The 14099-nt window shown below is 35.4% G+C and overlaps 2 protein-coding genes across 2 annotated transcripts; one reads left to right on the forward strand and one right to left on the reverse strand.

The window, feature by feature from the left end:
- Window positions 1–7123: 7123 nt before the first annotated feature.
- LOC131620393 (kunitz type trypsin inhibitor 104-like) lies at window positions 7124–7903 on the forward strand. Its single transcript, XM_058891460.1, has one exon. It carries the CDS (start codon window positions 7147–7149, stop codon window positions 7753–7755), a length of 609 nt encoding a protein of 202 aa, XP_058747443.1. The 5' UTR covers window positions 7124–7146; the 3' UTR covers window positions 7756–7903.
- LOC131618769 (pentatricopeptide repeat-containing protein At5g56310-like) lies at window positions 7609–13920 on the reverse strand. The gene is made up of 4 exons (XM_058889932.1): window positions 13723–13920; window positions 12169–13651; window positions 9914–12072; window positions 7609–7732 (listed from the first exon to the last, which is right to left on the reverse strand). The coding sequence occupies exons 1-2, from the start codon at window positions 13918–13920 to the stop codon at window positions 12671–12673; spliced, it is 1179 nt and encodes a 392-aa protein (XP_058745915.1). The 3' UTR covers window positions 7609–7732; window positions 9914–12072; window positions 12169–12670.
- Between the last annotated feature and the right edge of the window lie 179 nt (window positions 13921–14099).

The raw sequence follows: 14099 nt of genomic DNA on the forward strand, positions 1-14099 counted from the left end.
AGAAGACTAGCTTATCATAATTATCGCGACATTTTTCGTAGTCTTCAAGCATCTTAGGAACCATGCTCACATGTTCATTCGCCGTAGAAACAATTGTGTAAAATCTTTTCCAATGATCTCTTTCACCCATGGCTGCCTCGTATATCTCTCTTTGCCTTATGAACACTTGCCTAAGTGATTCCATAGCTTGAAGTGCTCTATCGTACTCGCCGGTGCGCTGTAAAAGTGCTTATTCCGTAGTTAATCTTCTTGCGCGCTCTTCTTGTCCAGAATTGCGAGCTTCTTGAAGATCAAACTTTAAATTCCTTATTTCCACCTCTTGATCTTTAGTTCTATCAGTTAATTCAAAGACCACAGCTTCTAAATTTTTCTCGGATTCCGCTTTGTCATGAGAAGATTTTTCATAACGTCTTCTCCACCTTGTAATTTCTAGATTTGCTTGTTCCAACTTCTCATTATATGCTTCTAGATTGTAATTAGCACTTAGAACTCCTTCGGTTGCATGTTTCCTTTTACTTCTTTGTCTATCATTATCTTCCTTCATTGCTTGAAGCTCTTGGTTTTTCTCTTTAAGGTCAAAGCGTAGTTGTTGGCTCCTTTCGTTGGTAAGTTGATGAATATCAAGCTCTAATTTTTCTTTTTCCTTTCGGGACGCCTCTAGGGCAGCCCTGATCCCTTCTACCTCTTCGATGGATAGAGGAACAGGATTAGGAGAATCAGGCTTGTATGCGGGATCCACAACAAAGGAAGCAAAATCTTTCCAACTCTTTCTTGAACCCAACTAGTATAAGGTTCCCTAGCAATGATATTCTTTGGCCCTTCTTTGCTTGCACATGCCTCCAAGCTTGAATTATTTTCTTTAAAGTTCTTGGTTCCCCTTTTCCGTTGTCATGCAAAAGTAATTCTTCCAATTGTGGTTTGGGAGGCTCACAATCCATAGAATGGCCTAGTTGGCGCAATGCTAGAATAGGATTATAATTAATGCATCCTAATGTTCCCATCAAAGGCACATTGTTGAAATCTCCACATTTATAAATAATCTTATCGGAATTTAATTTCTTTGCATACCAAAGGATAGAATCTGCTTTGAGAGCCCTTAATTTTTGGGACCAATTATTTCTAGTTAACTCTTTAATAAAACAACTAGCTTTGTAGAGATGGGAAGTCAACCAAGAATATAGTAAATGCACACAACAAAATAGCATCCCTTTCTTCTTCATACACCGAGCATGGATGGCATAATAAATATCAGCAAGGATGGTGGGAGTTGGATCCTTATCAAAAATCCTAAAAGAGGTGAAAGCATGAATAGCGGCGGGATCAATATAATCAATATTTTTTGGCAATAAGACAACACCAAAAATCAAAAGAGCTAATAAATGTCCACAAATGTCCCATTGTTTCCTTTGAGCATACATTAAAGCTTGATTTTCTAAGTAAGATCTTTTGATCCCATGCACATCTCCATCAGTTTTATAATTAGATTTCAACTCCGTAGCGAACAATCCCAAAGCTTTTGCCAAATCTGAGAAATCAACTTCTTTACCCACACCAGTATAGAATTCCCTTTTTATCCTTGAAAATCCTAACATAGCATCCATTTCTTCCAAAGTTGGAGCCAACTGAAAATCTTGAAAAGTAAAGCATCTAAGCGGAGGATCATAGAATTGGACCAATGCAGTGATAGCTTCCTCTTGGACTTTTACCTTTAACAAATCCAAAATATCTCCATAACGGGCCACAAACCTATCCAAAACACTTGATGGTAGTTTTTCCTTTATTATTTTCAGTTTCTTGATATCTGGGGTGGAAACAGCAAAGTGGATAATGGGCTTCTTGGTACTCATCCTTCCTACAAATTCACCAAATAGAATACATTTATATATATATATATATATATATATATATATATATATATATATATATATATATATATATATATATATATATATATATATATATATATATATTTAATTTACTATTTTTTTGTGGATAAGTCATGATAAAATGCATATGATGAATGATGCATGCACACAAATAAAACACAAAAAAACAAAAACAAAAAAAAACAAATATAATAATAACAAATAATATTCATATTTAATCACATAAACACAAAAGCCCTAGGTTCATAGGTTCGACGTAGCGGCTTTAGGGGGCCTACCCTTTCCATTGGTATGTCCTAGACACGGGTCTCATGGGGTCGTTCGTAGCCTCCGAGACTTTTTGTCTCTTCGGATTTTAGAACAACTCATTTTATCCAATGAGGTTCGAATTTTTGGGGTAGGTTCTCGGAGAGATCAGCTGACTACCAGTCCTGCCCTCAACAAAGTCAAGCCTCATTTTGGACATTTCCGAATATTCAACCCACTCCAAGTGGAGTTATCAATGAGACTCGTAGGCGACTCAAGTCCCCCCTGATCTCAAGGATAACTCCCACACTTAGGTTTTAACACAACATAATATATACCCAGCAGTGCATATAATATAACAATTATGCAATTAAATACAAATATCAAAGCAAATATAATATTTTGCAGAAACAATTAAACAAATAAAAATGAAAAACAAACAATTAAAAAAAAATCAAACACAAACCCTAAAAATGGCAAATTAGCCAAACCCTAACACTTTGCCAAACCTAAACCCTGCCAAAACCTAAAACCTATAAGAGCATAGTATTCACCATAATAGTTGTCCCCAGCAGAGTCGCCAGCTATAGCAACCTGCCCTAAAAATTAAAGCCTAGAGTCGCCACCTATTCTACCAAGGCGAATAGGAAACCTCGCGCAGTTAAGAGATCAGGGTAAGATACTATATTCAGGTCGAGGGAAGGTGTTAGGCACCCTCAACCCTTTCCTAAGGTTTGCATTATAATGATCAAGGTTTATGGCAAAAATAAAGAAAGGCTACAGACAGTCAAAAGGGTAAAATGGCAAAAATTATCATAATTAAAGGTTTTTAATTCAAAGAAATAGAATTGGGACAAAATGAGATCTATGGGGGAGGGGACTCGCCTTGTTGCCAAGTGCCTACGTACCTCTTTATGGAGGATCAGAGTCTACGTAGTTCGGGGAAGGGTTGTACGCCTTAGGATTCGAATTTGATCTGATATGGTTGAAAGGTTGCTTCAAAGGCTTTTGAAATAGCCTATGATGAGTTAAGAATTTGAAAGGTTTGTTTGGAAGTGCTTTAGGATTTGAGCGTACAACCCTGATTTTTTTGTTTGTACTATTAACCGCAATAATCGATTGATTCAATTACCATAGTTAACAGATTAGTAGTTGGATCGTTACCAATTTTAATCAATTGATTTAATTATTACTAATAATGAATAATAGTATTTTTTTAATAATTTTTATGAATTAATTTGTATCGTTACCCCTCGTAATCGATTGATTCGATTAAAAAGAACAACGCATTAGAATGAGAAAAATAGAAGAGTTAATCATCGCAACTAATAAAATAGTTGAAACCATTTAACCAAATAGAAATTAATTACATTTTAATTAAATATCATTTTAATTAAAATTATTATTGACCATAGCAATTAATCGATTTAATCGGAACGAACAACAAATTATGATTTTTAATATTAATATTACATATTAATTTTATTTATAAAAAAATAATTAATATTATATTAATAAATATAAAGAATTAATTAAAAAAACAAATGTATTAATTAAAATTGTTTTTTAGTTTATTAGGGTTAGGATTCAGTATGGCTAACTGCAAGGTACATGGTATAGGGATTAATTCTGGGGCCTTAGATCTAAGTTAGTGGATATCCTAGGGCCCAGATCTGGAAGCGCATGGTGAGTCCAATGAGTGTACGCGTACTGAATCAAGACCTCCCCCTCACACACACGCTGCTTTAACCACTCCAACCAAACTACGCTTTTGATTATAACATGCGTTCAGACCAATACATATGAAACTAAAGTAGATAATTGGAAACGTGCGCTAAAATTTAAATGGACCAATCATATAAAGACGCATCATCGTCTTCCCCACGAAACTCACAACAAAAACCTGTAAATTCTTGCTACGACTTTGCTGTAAATCCGTTCGTAGCCAATCAACCCTACAATCTAAAAATCATATAAAAGCCACATAAATTCTTCGCACCCATGCTATTCTCTTCGTCCAGGATCCCTAATCACAAATATAATCCTAATTTCTTTTAATTTTTCCCTTAACAAAAAGCCCTAAATTAAAACCCACGAACCCTAACTCGATCAACAATGGTGATCGATACCAAGAGTGCCCAAAAATTCAATTACAAGTCCAGAAACATTCATAATAATCACGCCAATCATAATATGCAAACAAAAAACTATGAGGATGTGTAGATTACTCTAATCGATCCAAGTTGCAGAGCTACATACCTGGGCTTGTATGGAGATTATCTGAGGGTGCTGAAGCAGAGTAATGATCCAGACACGTTCAGAAGGCCTCAAGGAGTCTTTTGCAACCTTTAATTCTTGTTGAAACCTCCTAAATCTCAGAAACCGAATTCACACTTTTAGGGAATTTTTGAGTTCTTGCAAGTGTGCTTCCACTCAGAATTTTCGTCCCCTAGTCCATTGCCTTGCATCCACTATTTATAAGGATTGAATTAGGTCTAAAGAAAAGCCCAAACTTCCTTAAATCCAATCTTGCTAAGTTTGACAATTTTGATTTTATTCTTGATTCAAAACCTTCTATTTTTGCTCTATCTTGTGCCAAATCTTCCTCAATCAATTTGTCACAAAAATTATACTGAATTTGTCATTAATACTGATTGAAATCAATCCATATGCACCTCTTAACAAAAATATTTGATTTTCCCTTTAATTAAACTATTTTAAATCATTTTTAAATGAAATAAAATTATATATAAATTAAATAAAAGGTTAAACTCGTGGCATATGGTTTGGATAACTTGTGGATCAAGTTTAAGTCATAAAATATAGGCCCATTTGCAAGAAATCTCATTTGAACCTCCCTTATTTCACATTTTGTCCTCTAAAATTACCCAACTTTGACCAAGCATATCTCACTCAATTTTTAAGCTATGAGGGAGTTCTAGGACTTTTTGGAAACCTCAAGATGTCCTCTATAAGCCACTTTGGAACATATTTTTCATTTGGAGCTTTTATCTTGATCATATCCTCTTTGACAAAAAACTGCTTTTGAAGGATGCTTGAAAAGGACCTGTAATCTTTTGCATTATATATCCATAATGAAGCATTTCTAGCTTTGGCTATTGAGAGACAAAGTTGTAGAGAATCCAATTTCCTTCCAAATAGGCTTTGAGTGGGGAATTTTTGATGTTCCATGTGAAAGTTATGGCCAATCAAAGTTGAGTTGACTTTTTCCTAGAGAAACCCTATTTGAACCTTTTTGTATTTGTTCATCTCTGAGTTTCTACTGATAAATCATGATCAAATTTTGATCAAATGATGGATATATACCTCTATACTTGATGTTTGATCAATGATCAGAGGTTTGGATCATGCTTTGATTGTGGTTGACTTTTAGGTTTAATCAGTTGACTGAACCTGTTGAATCCTGGGGGATTTGCGCTTATGAGGCGGATAAATCCTTAAGGACAGTGTTCATACACGCCTCAGGTTTAGTTAATGTCTTATTATTTTTGCAGGATTAACATTTGTGATTGTGAGAAGATATGATCGAATTATGCTAGTGCTCAATTTCTACAACAAAATCATTGTATATAAACTTATTATTGAATTTCGTAGATAAAAATATAAGTTAAAAAATAAAAAATCTCATCGATTTTCTTTGAAAAAATATGAAAGAGGGACTAAAACTGTTTAAATATAAATTAGGGGGACCAAAACTGTTTGAATTTAAAATAGAAGGATTAAATTCGTGAATCAGACAAAATAGGGGGACAAAAACTGTAATTTAGCCCTTTTTTTTTATGAAAGACTAATTTAGGTTGCATAATTTTTGTGAGGGATCATTATTTGAGGGTAGGAAATAATAAGTTTATAAATTATTTGAGGGTAGGAAATAATAAGTTTTATTTTTCTTGTAGGTAACCAAATCGTTCATTGCTTAAAATGTATTTGTATCTCCATATAAATTATTTGAATGTAGGAAATAATAAATTTTATTTCTCTTGTAGGTAACCAATCGTTTTTTGCTTAAAATATATTTGTATCTCCATATAAATTATTTGAAAGTAGAAAATAATAAGGAGAAGTAATTAATTATTAAAAATAATTATTATATATTATCAGTGTAAAATATTATATATTGTTAATGCATTACAATTATTCACAAGTATTACTTTATATAAAATTAAAGAAAAAAATCAAACATCTACAAAAATTTTAAAGTTATAATTTATTGACCGTTTATAACTTCTTTATAGTATCTATGTATTGTAATTAAATTCTTAATTATTAGTGTTTTTTTTTTACTCTTTTGACATTTTCATTCATTTTGTTAAAAAAATAATTTCGTTATACTCCGTATAATCTCTTCTAAGTAATATGATGTATATGGTTAGTGAAACTATTAGTTACTATTTATTAATTGAGAAATGCTGTTTGTTACAAAGCCTCAATTAGAATCGCAAGAATTATACTAACCACACCCATGTTTCCGTATTATGTCAAATTTATATTTTTAAAGTTATTACATTGGCCATCGTATGTTTCGTTTCATAAGATATAGCATGACTCTTATTAATTTAGGGACAGAAAGAAAACAATGAAGAGACAAAAGTGTTTTAGCGTTGTCGTAGATTCTGGTTTCTGTACGCAACTACATAATACTTCATTAATTGAACGATTCAAACTAGGAATACATTCACCATTTCTACCCTATCAAAATCGTGCGATCAAAACAAAGCAACATAAATGCTTACTTCTATTCATCCATTCCTGCTAATATTGATTATTTAATTTGTCCGGTAGGAGTTACAGAGCAAGTTTACAATATGAAAATTCATGTAAATTATTTTATTCTACTTTTGTTTACTCATGAATCATTCTATTCGTTGCATGGTATCATGATTAGTCCTATAAATACTTTGCCTAGCATTCAACAGCAAAAACACAAAAAGTCCAAGTCCCCTTTCATATAAATAACCTGAGAGAGAGTGTGAGCCAGTAAGATTAATCCATAATGTCAACTAGATTCCTCGCCGTATTCATCCTTGCTCATGTCTGGCTTTTGATGGCAACGACATCGATAGCCCAAATTGTGATTGACACAAGTGGCGACGCAGTTGAGGACGATGAGGAATACTTCATCAGGCCTGCTATCACAGGCAATGGAGGAGGTCCTACATTGATCACAGGAAATGCGCCATGCCCTCTGCAAGTTGGTCTTGTCAGCACTGACTTGGCAAACGGTTTGCCGGTGGTATTCACACCTTTTGTCCCCCGTCACGATGAGGACGACGTGCTTCTTGACAGAGACTTGAGAGTGACATTTGTAGCTTCCTCAAGTTGCGCGCAGTCCACCGAATGGAGAGTGGGTGAGAAAGATCCTACGAGTGGAAGAAGGCTGATTATAACTGGAAGGGATGACAGTACAGCTGGATCTTATGGAAACTTCTTTAGGATTGTGCCAACACAAACTAGCCGTATATATAACATCCAATGGTGCCCAACAGAGGTATGCTCCAGTTGTAAGTTTGAATGTGGGACTGTTGGTGTTATTCGTGAGCATGGCAAGATTCTGTTGGCCTTGGATGGTGGTGCACTCCCTGTCGTGTTCCAGAAAGAATGATTATTAGTAAGATGGTGAAGTTTATTTCTGTGGTGTGTTTATGTATATACACTTGCTTTTCAATAAATATTGAACATGTAGTTCATTTTAATTAATATCATGAAAGAAGGAAAGGGTTGCATGTATTATGACATGGAATAAAGGGTTATTTGGGTATGTATACTTTCTTTACTAAGAATAAATAAGTTGGATCCAATGTATTTTATTTATAGTCAGTCACCTTGTAATGATAGTCCTATTTTAAATCAAACACCAAAAAAATGTTATATTTAGTGACAGACAAGTTACAAATGTGTGCTCAATGATGATTATTCCTCATCATTTTCAACAAAAAAATGTTATTCCAATGGGGAACAAGAAATTTGGTGAGGTGCAGATAGAAGTCGCGGTAAAACCACTCTAGTTATAAATTATTTGACTTGAATATAATGTTAAAAGGTTTCATAATGATACTATTTTCTACCATCTTTAATGGGAGCTATTGTTTTATTTACTCATTTTTCAGAGTGCTCTTTCATCCATAGAATCAACTTGTGTAGATGCTATGCCAAATGCTGATCCAATTACTTCAGTTCAGACTTTTCACAAAACTTCTAACCCTGTTTTCCCAACTACTGAACCAGATCCAGAACCACCGGACGAATCATTTCATACTAACGTTATGAACTTATGACGAGTGATGTGCCAATTATTGAAGTTCATGCTTTTCACAAAACTTCAAACCATGTTAGTAAACCAGTTCCAGTTATGCCTCATCCCTTTCCTACTAATATCCCACTTCCACAAACATCAAACCATGATTTTCCCAAACCAAGTCAGCGTCATGCTTTTCCAAGTTCTAGAAAGATCATGTTTGGAGTTTAACATGTTGAAAGATACTATCTAGACTATAATGTGGTGACTCTGTTTGTCTAAGTAAATGTCAACAATAATCTAATTGGAATCCTACAATATATGTCTAAACAGCTACATTAATTGACATTTTATTTATATCCTATCACTATATTCATCAAACTTTTATTTTTATCAACATATATGTATCTCTTTCTTCATGTGCATCTCTTTTCATCAAATGAGCTTGTGCATGAAATATGTCTCGTATCTATATGTTACAGGCCATCAATAGTCAAATCTAAGTTACTAAAGCACTGTAGCTCAAGCTTGCATTATTTTATGGGAAACAAAACAACTAGTGTTTGAATAGACAATTGTGTGTAAGGTTTTAGCTGGACTAGTAAGTGAGCTGATGTCTGTATACAAAAGATGGATACTTAGAAGTAAATTATGGCACACTTGATCACACACTCACGTACATTGAATATGAGGCACACTTGCTGTGATATGATCATTCATCCTTATGCCAAGAAACTCAGTAGACTCCTTTGTGTCATCTTTTATCTTATGAAGTTGCACACGAACGATGGCTTGTCATATTCCTTGAAATTCAAATTTGATTTAGATACCAACACCCAAATAGTAAACAAAAATTAACAAACTGAAGGGCAACAATGTTAATGTGGTGGCTGACCTCACAGGGTTGTTTGACACAAAAGCAGATTGTGTAGGAAGACTTAAACGATGCACTATTGTCAATTGTATATTGCGAAAAAGAACGGTTTGTTCAAATTCCATTATGCTGCAGTGCTTTAGCAACAATTTGTACTAAACTAAATAGTGTATAGCAGAACAATAGTGTTTTGTTCAAATTCTGCTACGTCATAATGCTATACACCAATATAGCCACTATTTGACAAGACAATCCTCACATAAAACTCAGTTTTACTGAAACTAGTAGTTTGGAAACTATCGAATTTTATTGCTGAAAGACAGGGAAAAATTTCCTTCCATCTATTATATAACTCACAGATGCTTTTGAGAGGTCCAGGTCTCGCCTTCCCAATTCCACAACATACATGACCCCTTTTAATTTCTTCTGCCTATAATTTTCAGCCTATGCTCTCCCTCACAGTAACTTCATAACTAATTAGTGTAACTAACTCATATTCAGAGTGAACATAACTCTAAAACAAATTCTCCTAAATGACCATTCACCACTACTTATCGAAACAAGCACATAGAATAAGAGTAACCAAATAACAGCTATAGAAAAAACATAACTGATTTAGTAGATGTAGCATTGAAAGGGTTAAGAACATACCTGCTCACTTCAAAGTGCGGGGTGCACTGTCATAAATTTCCCTAGCACATCCCACAAATAAAGCAGTAATCCATGAACAGCTGACAGCTCAATCACCACATGCATCCCAAGACCTTAAATATACAAACCAACATAGAGATAAATAGCAATCAATCACGCCCATATGAAACATTACATTGAATGGAATCCCTAAAATCTCTTCATTTGTAGTGTTCAACAAACTCCTATCTGCAATCATAGCAAGACTCAACCCCATTTCAGATCAGAACAAACTCTTGAGGACTTTAATAGTTCAAGTACAATTACAAAGCATCAATAAACATACAACCAAAATAATTGATGGCGTGAAATGAAATCGAAAACAGAGATTCGGAAACCTGATGTCTCCACCATCACAGAAAATATTGCAACCCAATCACAAAAAGAACACCCACAGAAACCCAAAGTTAAGAGAAATAGAAATAGTATTATTGATTAGAAAACCAGTTGTAATACAAAAGAAAAACTCTGTAACCCCAGAGCTATTGCTCCCAAGAGATGAGTGATACTCCCCCTGCCCTATAATAATGTTCTAACCGAAAACTACCAGAATGATTCCCTTTGCATTTTCTCCTCCCCTATATTTGGCTGCCTACCCCAACTATCTACCATATAAGTAATTCTACCCTACTTCCCTATCCAGCCCCTTCATTGGGCTTAGGCCCAAACTTGACATCCTAATACTGTCGGCCATAAGATAAGAAACCTTGTCCCAAGGTGTTTCAAGCTATGACTGAAGTGACCTCTTTACTCTCCTTTAACCATAACTTGAGCTTGAGCATTGTTCCTTGAAGGCCCTAATGTTCAGGTAGATAATTCCAAAAAATTATTAAGACAACCATGATTGTAAAAAAATGGATCACTGGAAGCTTGAAATCCAAAACATTTATAGGTAGTAACCATGAGAGCCATTAAGACTCAAGATGTCTTAGAGAAATTAGGACTGTGATTTACAAACAGAGAGCATACCAAATACTATTGTGTATAGGGAGTATAGGGTGCCTACTGAGCTATCTCAAATCCACATCCATACACTTGTTCCTTGGTTATATAGTCTCCAATTACGGGAATGCCTTGGTAATAACAGCTTGCAGTCACCTAATAAAAAAACAGAATGTACACTTACGTAGTACGCAATAATCAATTACAGTGGTTACTTATTACCCAGAGCACAATGCTCTTTCAGAGTGCTATGTAGCTCTCTGCCTAACATAAACCAGAAAATACACCATAATAAAAGATCTCATAACTTCCTAAGATTATTTAAAACTAAACACAGGACATAACCGGCCCATTCTCAAATAACTGTTCCCCCATTACAATAATTGACTTCCCCCTATAGTTTCCTTCTCTCTCCTAAAACCTCCTCTAATACTGACACACTCCAAAATGTTGGTCCAGTAACCGCATCAGCACTAACTTCCCTATCATCACCAAAGAAGTGCATGAATATTTTCAGGGAAACAATAGTAGCTATAATAACCCAAAAGACAACAATAAGGGTAAAGGCAAAATACCACTTGCAATACAAACCCCATAAAGCTCAAAAAACTCATGTGTCCTCAAACAGAACTCCCCTAGATTGAATCAAAGTGAACAACTCCAGCACTAGACAAATAAGAAGAAATTAGTGAAGGAGGCTTGTAATGTGTGCAACAAGTCTTGATTCAAGATCTATTACTCAACATAAATGCTCCGAGATGGAGAATGTTACAAATACTAACTTATATTCTCATTTATTTGGAGAAAAAAAACTCCCCATATAATTCCCAGCATTTTTAGATTCCATGGATTTAAAATCCAAAATTCCAAATAAGGTATTTGGCACAATTCATTTTGAATCCTCTATATAAATACATTAATATTTTAAAATTCTTAACTCAAACAGTCTCTTAGGGTTTTCGACTTATAATATGGAATAACGATTTGGAACCAAGAACTATAAGATACCAGAAAAATCTGGTCTACAACATTGGGAAGATGCATGCATGTTAATAATCACAAGCCAAGACAAGGATGGAACTCTGATATCTTCGCTGAACATTGGGAAGATGCATCTACTCAATTGCTTAATGTAGCTCTTTCATGCTTTCATATTATAATGTAGCTTCACTGAGTATCTGTCAGGTGAACAATATTTGTTTAGCTAAAGTAACTATATAAATAAGAACATAAATCATATCTAAACATCTCAGAATAAAAAAGAGAGGCTCTACCTGTATATATGCAGCAGAAACACCAAATGATATGAGAGGAAGTTTTTCAGAAATATACTTTAGGTCCATCAATTGCAGGCAAATTGGGGATTGATTAGCAATGGTAACCTCATGAGTTTCTCAGCTGACAGGAGGGACTTCAACATTTAGCACTAGTATCATTGACTTATCAACTGCTTTTGCATAAATAACCGCTGGACTCCAGTAACATAATCATGTGCTTGCAACAACGAAGGAAATACCGGTCACTTGCCAAATTGTTAGGATACAACTTCATTATAAAGCAGCAGTGTGGAACCATTTCTTCAGTAAGCAACTTAACTATTTTCAGAACAGCAGAATTGGTTGAACAAGATTTTTAAATCGGTTAATAGTTGAACTGGGTAAGTTTAGATGATGATAATAAATCAATCCCTCTCCTTTTTTTTCTAAGAATAAAATATCCAATTCTTTTCCAAAAATGATAAGTATCTGCCACATACAAGCCATTTCAGAAACTCAATTAAGTGGCAACAAGACTCCATCCGGGAGCTTTCTTGACCTTCTCTTCTTTCATTGTCTTCCTCAGTCTCAAAACTTCTTGCCATTGTCCAGCCTCTGCGTACATATTCGACAAAGCAACATGAGCTCCGTGATTATGAGGTTCCAGAGTAAGAATTTCTTTCACTACTCTTTCAGCAACCTCAGTGTTTCCATTATTCTTGCTAGCTGCCAACAAAGATCCCAAAATAACCACGTCAGGTTTCCACGGCATCCTTTTTATCATTTCCTCTGCCTCCAGCAACTTACCTCCTCTCCCAAGAAGATCAACCATGCACCCATAGTGCTCAATCTTTGGTTCAATTCCATGCACATCCTTCATCGAACAAAAAACTTTGTGACCGACACCTATCAAACCTGCATGACAACACGCAGATAAGACCCCAATGAAGGTGACATCATTAGGAACAACAGTCCCATCCTTTTTCATACTCTCAAATAAACTAAGAGCGTCTTCAACATGTCCATGTGAAGCTAAACCACATATCATAGCATTCCAAGTAACAACATTCCTCTCGCTCATTTCATCAAATAACTTCCCCGCCATCAAAATTGACCCATTCTTCGCGTACATATAAACCAATGCTGTCCCAAGAATAACGCCCACTTCAACCCCTTTCACTCTCATAAACTCATGAATCCTTTCGCCAAGCTCAAGACATCCAGAGCGCGCACAAGCCGACAATACTGAAGCCAAGGTGGCACCATTAGGCTCAAACCCACCAACAATCATCCCCTCGAAAAGATTCAACGCCTCGTTGTGACAAAAATTCTGAGCATACCCACAAATCATAGTGGTCCAAAGACTCAAACTTTTCATCGGAATTTCATCAAACACGTGACGGGCATCAACCAAATCACCAGAAACAGAATAACCTCTTACCAAACCGTTAGCCACGTGACAATCTAAGTCCAGTCCGAATTTAAGCACATGAGTGTGGACCTGTTTACAAGGTAGCAAGGGATTGGAGAGTGAAAAACACGCTTTGAGGAGAAAAGGAAAAGTGTGTTTACCAGGCAAGACACCAAGTCTACGCATAGAGATGTAAAGGGAGATAGAATTGTGGGGTTGTTGTTGGGCGCGGATGAGAGTGTTCCACATGAAGGAATTGGGTTTGTGTATAGAAGAGAAGATTCTAGAAGCGTGAGTGAGGTTTCCGAAAGGGGAAAGTGCGAATGAGGAGAATAAACGGCTTGCAGCGAAATGATCATTGATGCGGGAGGAAACGATCATTTGGGCGTGAACCTGTTTGAGGTGTTGTATGGTGGTGGAATTGTCGGCGAGGAATGTTAGGGTAGGAGGAGGGAACGGAACAGTTGAAAGCGTGCGGTGTTTGAGAAAGGATTGCAGTTTTGGCGGCAACATTTGAATGAGTTATGCTCATTCACAA

This window comes from Vicia villosa, linkage group LG7 (assembly GCF_029867415.1).
Source record: "Vicia villosa cultivar HV-30 ecotype Madison, WI linkage group LG7, Vvil1.0, whole genome shotgun sequence".
Classification (NCBI taxonomy): domain Eukaryota; kingdom Viridiplantae; phylum Streptophyta; class Magnoliopsida; order Fabales; family Fabaceae; genus Vicia; species Vicia villosa.

Bases quoted from the DNA above. Each gene is read 5' to 3' on its own strand.
- LOC131620393 (XM_058891460.1), top strand. From the start codon at position 7,147: ATGTCAACTAGATTCCTCGCCGTATTCATCCTTGCTCATGTCTGGCTT.
- LOC131618769 (XM_058889932.1), bottom strand. From the start codon at position 13,920: ATGATCATTTCGCTGCAAGCCGTTTATTCTCCTCATTCGCACTTTCCC. The intron at 13,652-13,722 runs GTAAACACACTT...CCTTGTAAACAG, and splicing joins TAGACTTGGTGTCTTGCCTG to GTCCACACTCATGTGCTTAA.